Source organism: Elgaria multicarinata, chromosome 21 (genome assembly GCF_023053635.1).
Source record: "Elgaria multicarinata webbii isolate HBS135686 ecotype San Diego chromosome 21, rElgMul1.1.pri, whole genome shotgun sequence".
NCBI lineage: Eukaryota > Metazoa > Chordata > Lepidosauria > Squamata > Anguidae > Elgaria > Elgaria multicarinata.
This window is the reverse complement of record NC_086191.1, coordinates 12,724,280-12,741,784: the sequence shown is the minus strand read 5'-3', so window position 1 is coordinate 12,741,784 and position 17,505 is coordinate 12,724,280. Positions and strand designations below refer to the sequence as shown.

At 47.4% G+C, this 17,505-nt stretch overlaps 1 protein-coding gene across 1 annotated transcript in view; it reads right to left on the bottom strand.

Annotated features, from left to right (window-relative positions):
* RTN3 (reticulon 3) overlaps nt 1–15,288 on the bottom strand; it is a 39,075-nt gene extending 23,787 nt beyond the window's left edge. Inside the window, exons 1-2 of the mRNA XM_063146287.1 lie at nt 15,109–15,288; nt 2,393–2,443 (exon numbers count right to left, since the gene is read on the bottom strand). Of these exons, the coding sequence (XP_063002357.1) occupies nt 2,393–2,443; nt 15,109–15,220 (163 nt within the window). The 5' untranslated portion in view covers nt 15,221–15,288. The remainder of the gene's footprint in view (nt 1–2,392; nt 2,444–15,108) is intronic.
* Between the last annotated feature and the right edge of the window lie 2,217 nt (nt 15,289–17,505).

Sequence of the window (17,505 nt, the reverse complement as noted above, 5' to 3'; positions counted from 1 at the left end):
CCGAGTTGGGGAGAACCCTGAGGTTCCTCCAGAGCTTCTTAGGGATTTCCTCAAGGAGAAGATCGGGACTTCCTCGGGACCGCTTCTTTCCACAACTACCCACCCTCTCTTGCCATGTGCAACCAGAGGAGAATGGTGGGTGTTTCTAGGGCGCATTCTCAATGTGATGCAGGCCAAACGGTTTCAGAACATGCCGCAGAGCAGCGGTTCCAGGAAGGTGGAAATTCACCCAATGGAAGGTAGCACGTGGGACGCCAAAGCCTTTCTAAGACATGTCGGCAAACATCATTCTTGTGACTCCTGTAAGAAACGTTAAGGACAGGGACACACCGAATTTCTGTTCTGTCGAATTCTCATCTCTGCCTCGTTTCTCCTTTCGATACATCCCACTAGATATGCCCTTTCTACCTGGCCTTTTACACAAAGCTGCCTTGATGAAGCCAAACTGTTGTCCTGTCTAGTCCGGTCACGCCCATTGGCACTGGTAACAACTCTCCCAGGTCCTTTTAATTGGATATGCCAAGGACTATGAACTTGCAAACCAAGAGGTCTACGACTGAGCTGCAGGGCCCTCCCCTCTTACATAATATAATGGAAGTCTATCCATCACACACCCACACACGCCTGTGTAGAAGAGCCATGGCACCTTCTTCCAGAGGTAGGCCTCACACCGCCTTCCCAGCAAATGTAAACCACGCCATTCCTTCCAACTTCCTTCGCATCGCTTAGCCAGACAACCACAGTGACATCACCCGAAGGATCTGCTGCCGGATTAACACAAAAGCCACAACACACGTGGACAGCGGTTTTTCAAACTCTGTACCACCATCGGACCCTTGCCGGACCTACTCCTCTGACGGGCAAATCTGGGACCATCTGCTACGGCTCGCCTTGTGCGCTGCAAAGGTTCCGGAACACGTTCCGTCAAGACTGCACGCTCATTTCGTACAGGGCCGTTGGGTCTCCCCAGCGCTCCGTTTGAGCCGCGTGCCTTAAAATGCACCTCACGCTCCCCTGCAGCTGCAAGTCGCAAGGGAGGGTCGTGAAGGGCAGCCAAGCTGGTTGGCAGGTAAGACACTTATTCGCCATTGATGATCTTCTCACTCAGGAATCACCAAAGCTCCAGAGTTGGAAACACACTGGCCTGATGCACGTTACTAGCCCAAAGACAGCTACAATAAGGCGTCTGATATCCTAAAGACTACTAATAGCTTCAACAAGGGAAATTTGCTCAAGAAAACACACTGCAATGAATTTCGGTACACTTTGCAGGCCTACAGGAGCCAAGGCAAGCTCATACGCCTTTCTTGACCTTGAACTGCTCGGGCTTCATGATTTGACAGAACGTTTGGCCTAGCTTCCGCTCTTCTTCACAGGTGCACAACCCAGCCCTGCCTCTTTCCTGCTGCAGGTCTCCCTTTCCTAGGAATTTGTACTGTTTTGATGGGAAATGATCCATCTTTGAATTTGTGGACAAGAACGTCTCTCTTACAGATGCTGCTTTTCTTTTTAAAAAACCCCGCCACTGCCAATTTAGGGTCATCAGAATGTACTTGCTGGCCGGCGAGATCACATTACGCCAGTCCTCTTCCAGCTTCATTGGTTGCCAGTCCAGGTCCGGGCCCAATTCAAAGTGCTGGTATTGACATTTAAAGCCCTAAACGGTTTGGGGCCAGGTTATTTGAAGGAACGCCTCCTCCCATATGTACCTGCCCGGACCTTAAGATCATCTACAGGGGCCCTTCTCCGTGAGCCCCTGCCAAAGGAAGTGAGGCAGGTGGCTACTAGGAGCAGGGCCTTCTCCGCTGTGGCACCCCGGTTGTGGAACGAGCTCCCCAGAGAGGTCCGCCTGGCACCTACACTGTACTGCTTTCGTCGCCAGCTGAAGACCTTTTTATTCTCCCAGTATTTTAACACTTAATTTTAACTTAAATTAAAATTTTACTGTTTTAACTCTGTATTTTAATCTGATATCAATTCTGCTGCGTGGTTTTTATCCCGGTTGTGCTTTTTAGACTGTATTTTGTAATTGTGCTTTTAACCTGTTGGGTTGTTTTATTGTGGTTTTAATTTTTGTGAACCGCCCAGAGAGCTTCGGCTATTGGGCGGTATAAAAAAATGTAATAAATAAATAAATAAAAATACTTTTGAGTATGGCAGGTTTCGAGATTGTACATTCCACACACAAGAAGTTGGATCCTACCGTTCGTTCGTGAAGATGGAAACTAGCTATACCGGGCCGTGGATGAATAATTGTTGAATGTAACCCAACTGGGCTAATTAGAGGTTTTGCGGGATAAACAAAAAGGGTAACTTTATCTTGTCCCCCAGTTACAGCCTCTTTCTCAACATTTTTCTTTTGTTAGGGGTACAAGAAAAATGACAGACTTGCCTTGTGAGGTCGAAAAGAGAGAGACAGGCTGAGAGGAGGAAACAAAGGAATCTGAAAGGAAAATACACAGGATGAGATTTGACGACCTTGGAGCAGAGGAATACAAGCATTTCATTAATTTGTCTTCGTAGCAAAATTCAGGTTCTCAGCTGTACCTGGGCCACAGGAAAGAGGTGGGTGGGGTGGGGAGAGATTAGCAGCGGCCACTCACTCACCTTGCCGAAAGGTTTTATGATGTGCCTACGGAAAGCCAAGCAAATTGAAGAATTTTACCGATCTGCTTAGAAGGAAAAGGATAATCTGGTCACACGACGAGAAGAGATTGTTTGATAGAAATGGACAAGAGAAGAATAGATAAATACATGGCAGTTGCACTTTGAAGGTAGCTGGAAGGCTTTTGGGGATGGCAGGAGCCTGGAAGAGCCCTAGAAACGGCTCAACCCATTTTATGTGGACGTCTTGGCTTGGATGGGCAAATGTTAACCGCTGCCGCTGTCCGCAAATGCAAAAAGATGCTTTGCAGCCCTCCGGTTGTGCTAGCTTGTTTTGCAATTAACCGTGTTTTGCAATTCAGGCATCAGACCTTACCACAGTCAAGGTTCCTTAACCATGGTTTGATGTGATGTTTGAACCGAGTCTTGACTTTTACTTGGAGACAACTTGTGCTTGTTCATACTTAACCGCTGAAGCCAGCGTTTAAGGACTTGGTAAACTGGAAACAATACAAATTGGAAAAATACAAAGGGTTCTTCCGTTCTAGATATTTCTCTTTGCGGGATCTCAGGAAGATTTTAACAGGGATCTACAATTTTGACAGCCATAGGCAAGTGTTCAAACATCCTCTGGCAAACTTGGGCAGCAAACTGGTGATTTTTTTTTAAAAAAAAATGATTTTCCATGCAGCCTGTGAGGACAGGAGTGTGTGTCTGGGGATGGAAATAGCTCCTGGCTCTTCTCACAGTTGCCCCATCCCTGCTATATACGGAAAACTTTGGCATGTTTTTATACGATGTGATTAGCCAGGCCGAGTTTTTATACGATGTGTTAGCCAGGCAAGACAACCTTTGTTGAACGGGAGATTAAAACATCACAATGAATAAATGCCACCTGCTCACCAGGATTATCTGAAACGGTGGTTTCTAACAATACACACCTTTGATAGGTAACCAGAGGACCTTAACCCCTTAGGGTCACTACCGAAAGTCTGAGCTGTGGCTCAGCCTGCAATTGCCAGACAAGACCTGCGTTCCACTCATCACTGAGCAAACTCTCGCTTTGCGGTTGGTTCCCGGCTGCAGATATCGGCTTGAAAGAATACTCGACGGAACCGGTTTATCCAAACCTTCGCAGGGCCTTGGCAGCTGACTCACATTTTCCGCTCCAGCCACATGGAGTGGAAGAGGCGGAGCGGACTCCGAAACTCGACGTGCCAGGTTGGGAAATGGTTATTGGCAAGAAGTCCGCTGGGACGACCTACGAAGGGAGGTGGCTTTCGCCAGCCACTTCCCACGCCTTTCCTGCCCAATCCTCCCCATCGCGAGCTGAAGATTTCAACATCAGAGCTATTTAGCACGTATGAACAGCGACTCGATCCAAAGGGTGGGCAACAGGCTATATTTTTTGCACTGGGGAGGGGTCTCCTCTCTCTTTTTCCATTTTACAAAAAAGGGCATTGTACACCTTTTGCAACGCATTCCCTAGCTCCAGAACAAGATTATGCAGGGGGAAAATAAAAAAAGGAGGAAGACACACAAATGAATAATGGAACGTCTTCCCTACTGCTGCCTCATTTCCCCAGGCCCAGCTGTTGGGATTATGGGACTATTTAGCACTGTTTGCCCACAGGATTAGCTTTCAACGGAACCTTTATTTTGATCGATCAGGCCTGGGAAGAGGCCTGCGCATAGGTAGAGTTCTAGATCCTTCTTTGTGGAGGTCTTTCTCGCAGCAGCCTGAGTGGGTCCCAAGCTTGGATTTGCATTCAGAGAAAGCAAGCGCTAAAAACCATGGAAACACTCTCGTGAAAAATAAAAATAAAATAACGAGGCATTTCTCTACCCGTGACAGCTATTGGCAGGGGACAGTGCAAAGCAAAAACAGATCTAGCTACACATTTATTACCCCTTGCATTTTATGCCTTGCCTTTCTAGTCAAGGGGCCCGACAAGAGAGATTCCAAGGAAGAGCCACAAATGGCTTAATACGTTCATAGCAAAATGCTAAATAACTCAAGCACGGTTCAAAATAAGCGGCTTAAAAAGCCCAGCTGCTAAAATGCTTCGCGGCATGTCCCCAAAGAAGTAGTTATCAACACTTCTGATTATCCAGTGCTGAGTAAGACCTTAACATCGTCTGATAAGCATTTTCTTGACTCATCAAGTAAGTGCCAGGCTTCTAACCTTATTATTTATTTATTTATTTATTTATTACATTCCTATATTGCCCAATAGCCGGAGCTCTCTGGGGAGTTCACAAATATTAAAAACCTTCAAAGTATAAAACAAAACCCTAATATAAAATACAATATAAAAGCTCAACCACATAAAAACAGCAGCAATGCAAAATTACAAATTTAAAACACCAAGTTAAAATTTATTTATAGACTGTTAAAATGCTGGGAGAATAAAAAGGTCTTCACCTGGCGTCTAAAAGCATATAACGTAGGTGCCAAGCGAACCTCCTTAGGGAGCTCATTCCACAGCCGGGGTGCCACAGCAGAGAAGGCCCTGCTCCTGGTAGCCACCTGCCTCACTTCCATTGGCAGGGGCTCGCGGAGAAGGACCCCTGAGGATGACCTTAGGGTCCGGGCAGGTACATATGGGAGGAGGCGTTCCTTCAGATAGCCTGGCCCCAAGCACTTTGAATCGGGCCCGGACCTGGACTGGCAGCCACCACAAAAAGAGTTAAATCTCTCTTGTAAAAAATTACAAATTACTACTAGTGGATGGTCCTTCGCCTTTGTATGGCTGTCAAGTTGAGCGTTTTTCATTTGTGCACAAATTGCTTATTACAGAGTTGCAGTCTTTTTTTAAAAAGTATAATGTGCTGTTGGGATGGGTAGAATATAGATTGGAATCTACTGGGAGATCACTGGGTGATTTGAAATAGACTGGTAAGACTCTCCAAATCCCAAATGTTTAAGAATGGCAGTAACAAAATGAGACACACACACCTGCCCCCAATTACATTACAGAAAGAAAGAAAGAGGGGAACAGAGTAACAAGGATTTTTGTGCAGAAAGGCTGTGAGTTCAGTTAAGTTCTGGTACCAATTCCTGGGCTCAGAATTCTTTAATTCTGTGCGTATGTCTTTTGCACCTAGTTCTATTTGGTGGGTCTTGGTGTTCTAGTGAAAAACAGATTGAAGTCTGTCCACCCCCAAATATAGGGTCAGTCTCATTCTCCCAGTACTAGAGAGAGAGAGAGAATAGCCCCAAAATACCTAGTAAATTTCATTTCAGGATTTGTATTTCTCCAGAATCCCAGAACTGCAGTTTCTCAGGTTCAACATAGATGGAAACTGGCCACAGGACAAACCCAGGGACACCTGGTTCGCACGTAACAACAATCCAGAGTATAGGTTGAGTATGGCTTTTTTGTCGAAAAGTGTGTTTTCATTATGTAGGAGCCCTGTACTAGGTTTTAACTATGATTTACTAACGACGAACAACCCAGAGTTCGTAACCCAACGACAAACTCTGGGTTCTCTTCCTGAGTTGTTCATGGTTAACAACCCGATGTTAAACCATAGTGCAGGGTTTGCACATAACGACAACCCAATGGCCTGGTTCAGACAACCTGCTAAACCATGCTCCTTGACCACAAAATGGTTAATGCATTCCATTAACCATTTCGTGGTGAAGCAGCATGGTTTAGCGTGTTGTCTGAACCAGGCCATTGACAACGATTCAATGACAACACACGATTCAACGACAGCCTGTACTCAACCCCATACTCTGGATTGCCATTACGTGTGAAATTACACCAGCATAGTAAACCAGGTCAGTGTACTATATGGTATTTCAAGCCTGTTTTCAGCATGCCATTCCGAAGCCGTTTTACAACCAACACACAGGAACCCAGGTACACCCCATCGCCATAAAACCAAGTGAAAATGATACCACCACAATAAGCCATCTCAGTTAATTCACTGAAGCTATTAGCCACCTACGATGAAGTGTACATCCTAAATACCCTAATGAAAAGCACTTACAAAATTAAGTCTTACACTGGTCTGGTGCACAGTTCAAAAGCTAACACTCCAACCTCAAGTCCCCACTACGCCATGAAGCTCACTGGGTGAACACAAGCAGATGCTCTCACATAAGCTAACCTATCGATCAGGGCTATTGTGAAGACAGAACAGGGGAACGTGAGAATCATAGAATAGCAGAGTTGGAAGGGGCCTACAAGGCCATCGAGTCCAACCCCCTGCTCAGTGCAGGAATCCACCCTCAAGCATCCCTGACAGATGCTTGTCCAGCTGCCTCTTGAAGGCCTCTAGTGTGGGAGAGCCCACCACCTCCCTAGGTCACTGGTTCTATTGTCGTACTGCTCTAACAGTGAGGATGTTTTTCCTGATGTCCAGCCGGAACTTTACATGACCTTTAGGCCGCAATCCTATGGCTGTTTAGACAGAGAAAAACCCTATAGCGTGGTTGTCTGGGAAATGGTGGGAGCTGTAGGACTTTATGCTGTCTAATCGGCCGCAGGACTGCAGCGCTTGATTTATTAATTTAAGTTAAGCGCCAGTTGGGCCTTGCCCAAAGCGAAAAGCAGAGAGACATGAAATAAAATTTATTTAGGAATCGATACCTACTTCCCTTTATGCAATAAATGTTCCTATTGGCTCTCTCTTGGAGCCTGGACTAGTACCCATGATTTATTTATGCCTTCATTCCAGAAAGCATAAATTGTGCATGACCGTTTGCTTGCTGTTTTGCCTTGCCCCATAATTTGCGCTAACGCTGGTTCAGCCCGTAGCAGGACAGGGAAGGGTTAAACTTCCCCGCCCCGGTGTGGCTTCTCCAACCAATACTTTGGGTTCTCTTTGCCATCGCTGCTTTAGAGAGAGAGGAAAATGCTGCGAGAAGGGATTTTGGAAATCCACCTCATGTCTGCTTGGGCCCTCGAGTGAGCAGAAGAGGTACGTTCTTCAAAACAGCCACCGTGAAGGCCATCCTAGCGGAAGAAACACGAGCTGCGGCTGAGAGCAGAGAGGGCTGATGAGGGTGCGTGCGGCTGAGACAAAGCTGGAAGGCTGCCTAGAGTTGCCTTTGTGCAGAAGTACAGTGTATTCCCAATGCGCGAAAGGGGGGAGAGAGACAGAGAGATGGGGGAAACGCAGGTTGTCAATTCTTGCCGAAGCCCAATTAAGCCGCCTTGCAAAAGAGGAAACAGATCCAAACAAGAGACAATTACTTGATAACCCAACTCACGGCAGGAATGCCGGACGTTAACGGAGTTGCCCAATGTTTCGAACGAGCCTTGAATCAGTCCCCAAAGGACCACTGACGCGCAAGCTTCACGGCCCATCAGACTCGGGATACTTAAGCAAGCTTAAATCCGCACAGGCTGGACAGCACCTCCGCTATCCAGAGGTGCCACAGAGCTCAACATCAGCCTGAGGGTTTCCACGCGGCAGGCTGCTCCCAGGTCCCGGACTGCCGGTATCATCAAGTAGCAAAGTCCAGGCCTTGGCGCCATCTTACCTCGTAAGAGCTTTGGGACACATTTATGGCATCACCCTCAAATCAAAGTCAAAATCACTCCCCCAGCCCCGGCAATTAAAGTATAACTTGGACAAACATTTACAGCGTCACGGCCTTTTCTCCTCCCCGAGAATAAACATTTCTGAGACAGGAATCACACCATAAGCAACGTCGTGGATTTATCACCCCACCGTAAAGCATTTCGAACGATTGTGAACGGGACCCCCGAGCTAATTCCTGGTGATGAATGATGATTTAACGCCAGTGATCTCAGCCGGGTCTCTCTTTCCAATCCTCACCGCTGCAAACAGAAAATCAGCACAGCAACTAAGAGGCTAGTCTGAGGCAGCTCGCCCACCCTTCAATACGGCAGCGTTCTATTTCCAGGTAGCGCGGGTATATATGCATACCTGCTGTAATTGCCTTCCTCCATCTATATACATATACATTATTATTATTATTATTATTATTATTTATTTATATAGCACCATCAATGTACATGGTGCTGTACAGAGTAAAACAGTAAATAGCAAGGCCCTGCCGCATAGGCTTACAATCTAATAAAATCATAGTAAAACAATAAGGAGGGGAAGAGAATGCAAACAGGTACAGGGTAGGGTAAGCAGGCACAGGGTAGGGTAAACTAACAGCACAGGGTAGGGTAAGTACAGGAATATTAGAACGCATTCCTTCTGCGCACGGCGCCAGCGCCCCCTCAGTCTGTATTTTTAAGATGAATGGTTAAGATACTAGAATGGATAACAAATAAACGTGGACATATTGTTTTCACTTAAATGATAACTTGGTTAATATTCAATAATCTGAATATAACACTGTCTAGCCCTATAGTTAACCTCCAAACTCAATGAATGTTTTCTGCCAGATATACCATGGTCCAGGCACCATGATAAGCCAGGGTTTTGGAGAATACATGCGGCCCACTTTCTCCTGATTGGGACTTCAGCGGCTTAAACCACAGAGGCCCTGTTCAGAAGACACCTTAAACCAGCCTTCCTCAACCTGGGGCGCTCCAGATGTGTTGGACTGCACCTCCCAGAATGCCCCAGCCAGCCGAGCTGGCTGGGGCATTCTGGGAGTTGTAGTCCAACACATCTGGAGCGCCCCAGGTTGAGGAAGGCTGTCTTAAACCATGGCTTTAACCACGGTGACCAAGGCAAAAAGCCTTATTCATCATGGTTAAACCCATGGTTTAAGGTGTCTTCTGAACGGGGCCAGACGGTCGGGCTGTGGTTCGTTTAGCCGCACCCGCTGGCAGGAGGAGTCAAACAGGAGCGATTGCGAAGTGTGCATCAGCCCTCCAGATGTTGGTGGGCTGCCATTATAGTCTTGGCCAGCGTAGCCAATAGGATGATGGGAGCTGCACTCCAACAACGTTTTAGAGGGCCACGTGTTTCCCACCTATGTCTATGAAGGACAGGTGAGTAATTTTCCTCTTATGAAATGGAACTGCCCTGCTTTGCCTGGTAACTACCAGACCTTACTTCCACCTTTCGGTCACGTTTGTCGCTTAGTTTTTGTGAGAATGGGGTGGGGCAGAGTGAAGCAAAAAGGAGCAATGCTGGAAATAAGGAAGGACAGAATTGTGCAGCAAAGAGGTCCTTATATTCCCATATTTAACGTTATGAACACTCATGGCTGCTGGTCTTAAGGAAAACCCTACATGGAATTATATTAAAGACATTCCCTCTTATAGGCTAAAAAAAAAGAGAGAAAGTGTGCAAAATGAATACAGTGCAACAAAGCGTCTGGTTGTAAGAATGGAATAATGTAAATAATACTCTATGTTATAAATTAACACGGCTCGGCTGTCAGATTTGCCCCATCGTTTAGAAAATGCCTGAAAAGGTTTCAGTGGAAAGCTGAATTTTCAACGGAAAATTGCTGATTTAAATCAGCCTTTTTCTCTTGTTGATTTAAAACATGGTTTAAGTCAAAGCATCACACCGTGTGTGCGGGTCATGGGGGAAAGCTACACAGGACACCCAGTCTCTGGGCATCTTGCTTCAAGCGTGAGTACATGCAAACACACAGCCCGGCTCCTGAGATCACACAAAACGTCGCTGACGCATCCTTCAAGCCCAGCTTTGCAGCCCGAAGAGCTAGAAACGTGATCGCTTATTAACACAACGAATTCTACGCCCAGTGCCAAGTTCTGGTCTTGGATGGCACTTGCGCGGAACAGATGCAGCTGCACCAATAAAGCAGCCAAAATAACGCAGCTTTTCAAGTTACAACTAGGAAAAACACATTTGTGGAGAGGTTAAGGAAGTGGCACGTGGTTCAACCAAGTTGGAATTGTGACTGCTCAGCAATGCTGCTACCTAGCAGTTCTAGTGCTTTGTGTGCATTCCAAGCACTTCCAATACAACACGCTGGATTTTCCCATCTTAGCGCCCTCCAGATTGGACTCCAACTCCCATAAATCCCAGCTGCTGGCCATGTTGGCTGAGAAACGTGGGAGTTAGGAGTCCAACGCGTCTCTGGAGGAGGCCTGTTGCACTCTGCAACAATAACTCTTGCAGCTCATCTTAGTGACAAGGGACACGAAAACCGTGATGCACTCATAGAATCATAGAATAGCAGAGTTGGAAGGGGCCTACAAGGCCAACCCCCTGCTCAATGCAGGAATCCACCCGAAAGCATCCCTGACAGATGCTTGTCCAGCTGCCTCTTGAAGGCCTCTAGTGTGGGAGAGCCCACCACCTGCCTAGCTCACGGGTTCCGTTGTCGTACTGCTCTAACAGTCGGGAAGTTTTTCCTGATGTCCAGCTGGAATCTGGCTTCCTTTAACTTGAGCCCATTATTCCGTGTCCTGCACTCTGGGAGGATCGAGAAGAGATCCTGGCCCTCCGCTGTGTGACAACCTTTTAAGCCTTTGAAGAGTGCTCTCATGTCCCCCCTCAATCTTCTCTTCTCCAGGCTAAACATGCCCAGTTCTTTCAGTCTCTCTTCATATGGACGTTAACCTGCAACGTGATGATGCAGATACTACACAGCTGGGGAGGTGTGTGGCGGTCAGAGTCCATCCCTAGCTCCGTGATGCCGAAGCTCAAGCATTCCCCCAACCTGGGGCGCTTTGGACTGGGGATGCTGGGAGTTGTAGTCCAACACACCAGGAGCACCCCAGGTTGGGGAAAGGTGCCCAACAGCCTTGTGCCTGGAGCCTGACTCAACTGATGTCCAGCCAGATTCCAGCTGGACATCAGGAAAAACTTCCCGACTGTTAGAGCAGTGCAACAATGGAATCAGTTACCTTGGGAGGTGGTGGGCTCTCCCACACTAGAGGCCTTCAAGAGGCAGTTGGACAAGCATCTGTCGGGGATGCTTTAGGGTGGATTCCTGCATTGAGCAGGGGGTTGGACTCGATGGCCTTGTAGGCCCCTTCCAACTCTGCTATTCTATGATTCTAACTTCCTCAGCAGGGAGTTCAGCCCAGGCGTACCTGGAGGAAAGAGGCCAGTGAAAGGATCCGATTCCTGAGACGGCTGCCTGCCTTTCGCCCGAGAGGGCAAAAAGATCGAGCTACAGACAAGGAAGCCATTATCTGGCTGGCAACGGACAACATCCCCTCCCCATCTGGCATGAAGTCATACATCATACGTGTGGGCCCACTGGTCAGCCAAAACATAACGGATGATTGGCTGTTCCTTTGCTTCTCTTTGACCTTGACTCTACAGACCCAGGCCAGACCTCGCCCCCCTGAAAGGCCCGATTATTTCTTGAGATGGCAAAGCATCCACGCCTCAGGATATCCAGAGAGGCCTGGCAGGTGGGAGATATAAAAATACACCGGGGTGTTCCCGAGTCCCCCGGCAGCCAACCTCTCGCCTGAAACACTGCCGCTACGAACTGACGCATACCAGATGCTACTAATATGCCCATGCAAGGGAAGGAGCGGGGTCAAGAATTCAGAATCAAAACCCCACCACCGTTTTTTAAAGAGCCGCTTTATCACCCAAGCTCTGGGTGCTCGATACGGCTCCTGTCAGACGGCGAGAGTGGTGGGGCACGGCCCCTTTAAGGCAGCGTCACCTGGCCCGTGTTTTTCACCCTCCGAGAAGCATCTGCAGTGCAGACTTTTTTTTTTTTGCATAGGAGAAGGTCTCTTTCCAGCGAGCCCTGAAGGCAGGCGAAAGACAAGAACCTGTCTACTCTCCAGCCCCCTGGAAAGGGGGAGAGAGAAAGAGAGAGAGAGGGGAGGACATATTTTAAATAGTCACAGCTTTGCCCGCTGATCTCTCCCTGCCACCCCCCCTCTCCAGTTGCCAAAAGGCATCACGAAAAGCACAGATGCCGCTTTCTCAGAGAGAACTTACTTAAGCGTCTCCCTCCTACTTCCAAACGGGTTTTTTTCCCCTCGCACTGAGGTTTAAATAACAGCAAAAACCGTGATAAAAAACGAACAAATCACGTTCTTGTTTCCGCAGGGAATTGCCCATATACTAGGAGAGAAGGGAGACAGGGCATCTGCTTGGGAAAAGCCAACGCCCTGCTTCTTCGGCTGATCACCTGCTTGGGCAAGGAAAAGGGGGAGGGGGGGGGAAGAACAGATTTAGGAAAACGGTGGCCCTACATCATGAACACTTTCCCGGCACATGCCAGGGAAAATGGTCGCTCCTACGTGAGCTTAAGAGGCACCTTTTGGAACCGAATCTATTAAACATGGAGTAGGCAGACGCCTCCTTTCCCCCCCACCTTCCAGGCAAGGCATGGCTCCCTTCCCCAACCTCCAGCCCATCTGCTGTTTTTCTAGCGCTTAGGAGGCGATCACGTTCAGAAGCACAGCTGACAAGGTACAAAAGCCACATTGATCCGACTGCAGGCATCTTTTTTGGGGGGGGGGGGGCTTTACGCAAAGATTGCCTTTAAAACGCAGGCGGCCTCCTCCCTCATCTCATTAAGGATCACACCCCCACATACACCCCGCCCCGCCTCAGTACCAGGGAATGGCATTCCCCAAACCCGTACGTTCACGTCTTTCCCCGTCGCATCGCGCCTGCTAGACTGCAAGGCAGCCGAAATGGTGGATTAGGAAGCAGCCGCCTGCTGAACGGTGGGAGGAATCCTACCCACCCAGGTACAAAAACGCTATTAAATTCAGTTCTCTAAGCAACTGCAGACCTCGCAGGGCATATAATTTACACACCCTCTGCCCCACTCAGACGCCATTACCAGCCACACTGTCATAAAAGCCCTTCAAGTCTGCTTCAGCAACCGGATCTGAGAATTTATCTTTTAACTGTTTCTATGACATTTTAGTCTTTTTACTGCTTGCAACGTCGGTTACTGGACGGATTAGAAACGTGATAAATATATTTTCCCCACAGCACCAATGCTAGACACCCAGGGGGGGCCCCCTTATCTTGTTTGCCTTCTAACACCACCCACCCACCCATTCTGCCATGGGTCTTAAGCAATTCAGTCACCCATTCTTCCTTCCCCAGATATGATCCGCTTGACACACCAAGCGTCATTCACCCCACACGTCTCACGTGTATTTTGGTGCAGCTCACCACGATACAAATGAATACCACCCGCACCTTAATCCCAAATGCCATTTTCTTCCAGGAGTGACCCCCAAACCCAGCTGCCACACCCTTCCTTTCCTTGAGCATGGTCCACCCTCCCTTGGGTATCCCTCCTTAACAGTCTGACTCAGCTCATTGAGTTTTTCTCCGAGACAATCAAATACCCTTAGTAGAACCTTCAGGTGTTTACAGGCCAGCTTGTGAGTTACACAGAACTCTCTCTCTCTCGATTGGAAGTCCAGGAAACATAACAATCATGTTATGAGGGGGTGCAAAGGTGTTTCTTAGGGAGGTTACAAGCACTGTCTGCAGGCAGACCCCCTCAGAAATAGCAATTTCCCCCTTTCAAAGCTGTTATTTACACCTTCTGTCCTGAAGAAGGGGTCTGTGTAACTCAGAAGTGTGCATGCCCCAGTGGGAACTCCGGTCCTGTCAAATTTGGTTCTATAATGTAATGTAAGAACATCAGAAGAGCCCTGCTGGATCAGACCAAGGGTCCATCTAGTCCAGGACTCTGTTCGCACGGTGGCCCACCAGCCAGACTCAGCCTATTAGATTTGTTACGATAAAGACTACCATAATTTGAGCAATGTTTCCTCACTCACCACACCCACCTACCTGCAGGCTCTTTTCCACTCACTAACCCCAACCCTTTCTCCTCCTGCCATATGGACTATTCCTCTTTCTCCCCATCTCTCTCTCTGTTCCACCCCCATCTCTCTCTCTCTCTCTCTTTTACCAGCCAACCCGACGAAGGGCTCTATGTATTCGCTTGATTTATATCCCACTCCTCTACCAATAAAATAAACCAAAAATGGCGCACTACAGAGCTCAAAACCTCACATGTCCTCACAAGTCAGGCTGCAATCCTCTACACACTTACCTGGGAGCAAGTCCCGTGAAAGGCACAGCCGGACTTGCTTCTGAGTAGACACACACAGGATTGCATTGATACGTCTCAAGAAAGGCCCCAATGACTGCCCCAATGACTGCAATCCTAGCAACAGTTACAGTAAGTCTAATTTTTAAAAAAATCATTTTTAGCACCCACCACTGCTCTGTTGCAACTCTTAAAGCTTGCACGTGAGCAGATTGCAAAGCTACTAAAGATGGTTGCTCGGCCTTTATAAAGGGACTCCTTTAATAAACCTCCCTTGCACATTTTGTTGCAATAATGGCGACTTATTTTTCTCTCTCCCCCATCTAGGCAGACGAAGGGCTCTCTGCAACTCTGAAGATGACTGAGTTGGTTCTAATTAGAGGGGGTGATTTGGCGTTTAATGAAGGTATTGATTGAAGGGTCGCAGGGAGTTTTGATTTGGGGGGGCTCTGGTTTTGAACCTCCTTTTCCTGCTGCCTCGTGCCACCCCCACCCCACCCCGGCTGTTCCCTTCACCCACCACTCCCCCCTCCCCTCTACCGGCTGTTCCTTCCTCCAGCCACCTCCCCAGCCCTTACCAGCGCAAGACTGGGGGTGACCTGCCCCCTTGAGGTCTCGTCCTCCCGGCTCTGAGGAGCCGCCTCCGGCGGAGGAAGAAATGTACGGCGACTGAGTGGCGGGCTCAGCCATTTCGTCTATGGCGGTGGAAAAAGAAAATCAGCAGCGAGGTCCTCTCTTCCAAGCGACCGTCCCTCTCAACGGACAGGCGCTGACTGACAAAGCTGAGGGAGGAGCCGCAACCTGGTCGCTGCGCAGGCGCGCCGCGGCAGGGCGGGGCTGGATGGCGGTTCGTCGGCGCAGGCGCAATGAGAAGGATGTCTAGCGCAAGTAGCAGGAAGGTGCTTAATGCGTTCTCTCGCGGGGCATGTCGGGAGCTCCTTCCTCCCGCTGGTGAGCGCAGCGGACTTCAGGTAGGCGGCTTCACTGAGCATGCGTATGAGCCGGCCCATTCTGGCGTGCTCCGCTGTTGCTTATGACGTAAGCCCGCGCGCGTGCGTAGTAGGGGCGGAATAAACGGCCAAAATTGGTTCTTTGAGTCGCGTTTCGAAGGTTTCAGCAGAAGCGCTCGGAAGGGAGCATCCCCGCCCTTTCGTTTTTATCCAAATGCTATTATTATTATTATTATTATTATTATTATTATTATTATTATTATTATTATTATTATTATTATTATTTCGCCCATCTTTAAATCATTTGATTTAATTTAAATAAATATGTATATTGTCAAAACCACAATATAAATGTCTTTTTAATTTAATTTAATTTTTTCAAGGAAAAGCTATATAATAATGCAAAACTACCTAATGGGAGACTGAAGTACAGGGAATTGCAATTATTGCTAATATGAAGGACTCTTGCCATGACCGGACCAAGATATTGTGCCACATTCCAAGAACAGAACCTGAGTTGAATCTTCAACAGTGAAGATTGTGCTTTTATATTGTATTTTATATTATGGTTTTATACTGTTGTTTTATACTTCGGCTATTGGGCAGTATAGATATGCAATAAATAAATTAAATAAATAAAAGATACAAAGAGTCAGGCTGGATCAGACCAAGGGCAGTATCCAATGATGCTTCTACACAGAGTAGACCCATTGAAGTGAATGGGCCCAGTCTGGGCAGGACTACCATTGCGTAATGCCCCAAGGGGTCCATTTAGTCCAGTGGTTCCCAAACTTTTTCAGGTAACCGCCCCCTTGGTTCCACAAATTTATGCCCAGTGCCCCCTACCCTACACTATAAAAATCATTATTCAGAATAGCGGTTTAAGGCTGAGGAACTGGGCAAAAATACTTTCAATAAATAAATAAAACCTCAATGTCTGCCATTTAAGGCAGGCAGCTTACTCCGTTTCTACCTGAACTAGCTCCACTTTTTATCCCTTGCTACCCTTTATGCCTGGAACTGCTTCCCAGAATGTGTCTGTCCATCAGCAGACCTTTTCCAGGAAGACTTTGACTCAACCTCTTAAGGCTTAATGTCATATTTGTTACGAAGCCAAAATATGTGCAATTGAATTCCCCTGTTGAGCCTTTATCTCCATTTCAACCACCAGATTTTTTTATTTGTAATTTGAAGTGGATGTGAACCACCTTGTCTAACCTCTTTCTTTTCTTCTAATATTAGATGAATCAATGATCTCTCTTGGTATAAGGCAGTTCCTATATTCAATCCTCTGTTTGCATGACCTGATTAAAAACATAAGAACAGTTGTACTGGATCACACCACAGCCCCATCTAGCTACCTATAGGAAGCCCATAAGCAGGACATGAATGCAACAGTACCCTCCCACCCATGTTCCCCAGCACCTGGTATACAGAGGTATACATACTCAGGATGAAAGGCCAACAATAGTAGCTGGAATTGCATCCCGAATCAAACTGGTAACCAATATAGATGTTTTAGAACAGGGGTTGGCATAAGATACAAACAAGTTTTAGCCTGCTTCCAAAAGCCCATCAAGGAGGGAGCCAGTCTAGCTTCCTTGGGAAGCGAGTTCCAGAGCACTGGAGCCGCCACCAATAAGGCCCTCTCCCATGTTATAAGTCAGAATCAGAATTAAAAACAAAAGAAGGGCGCCCTTAACTCAGAGACTTAAATATGTTTAATGTCTTCAATGCAAACACCCTTGCAATAATACTTTAAAGGCTGATAAGACAGGAAGGAAGTTCGATAACAAATTGTTCTCTTATCTCGGTGAGATCTTTATTTATTTATTACATTTTTATACCGCCCAATAGCCGAAGCTCTCTTCTTCAATTGCACATTCAAACTCAGCAAACAGGGTTGCCAACTCCCCGCCTCCTTCCCATCCCTGCTCCTGTGCTTTTAGCTAGGGTGACCCTATGAAAAGGAGGACAGGGCTCCTGTATCTTTAACAGTTGTATTGAAAAGGGAATTTCAGCAGG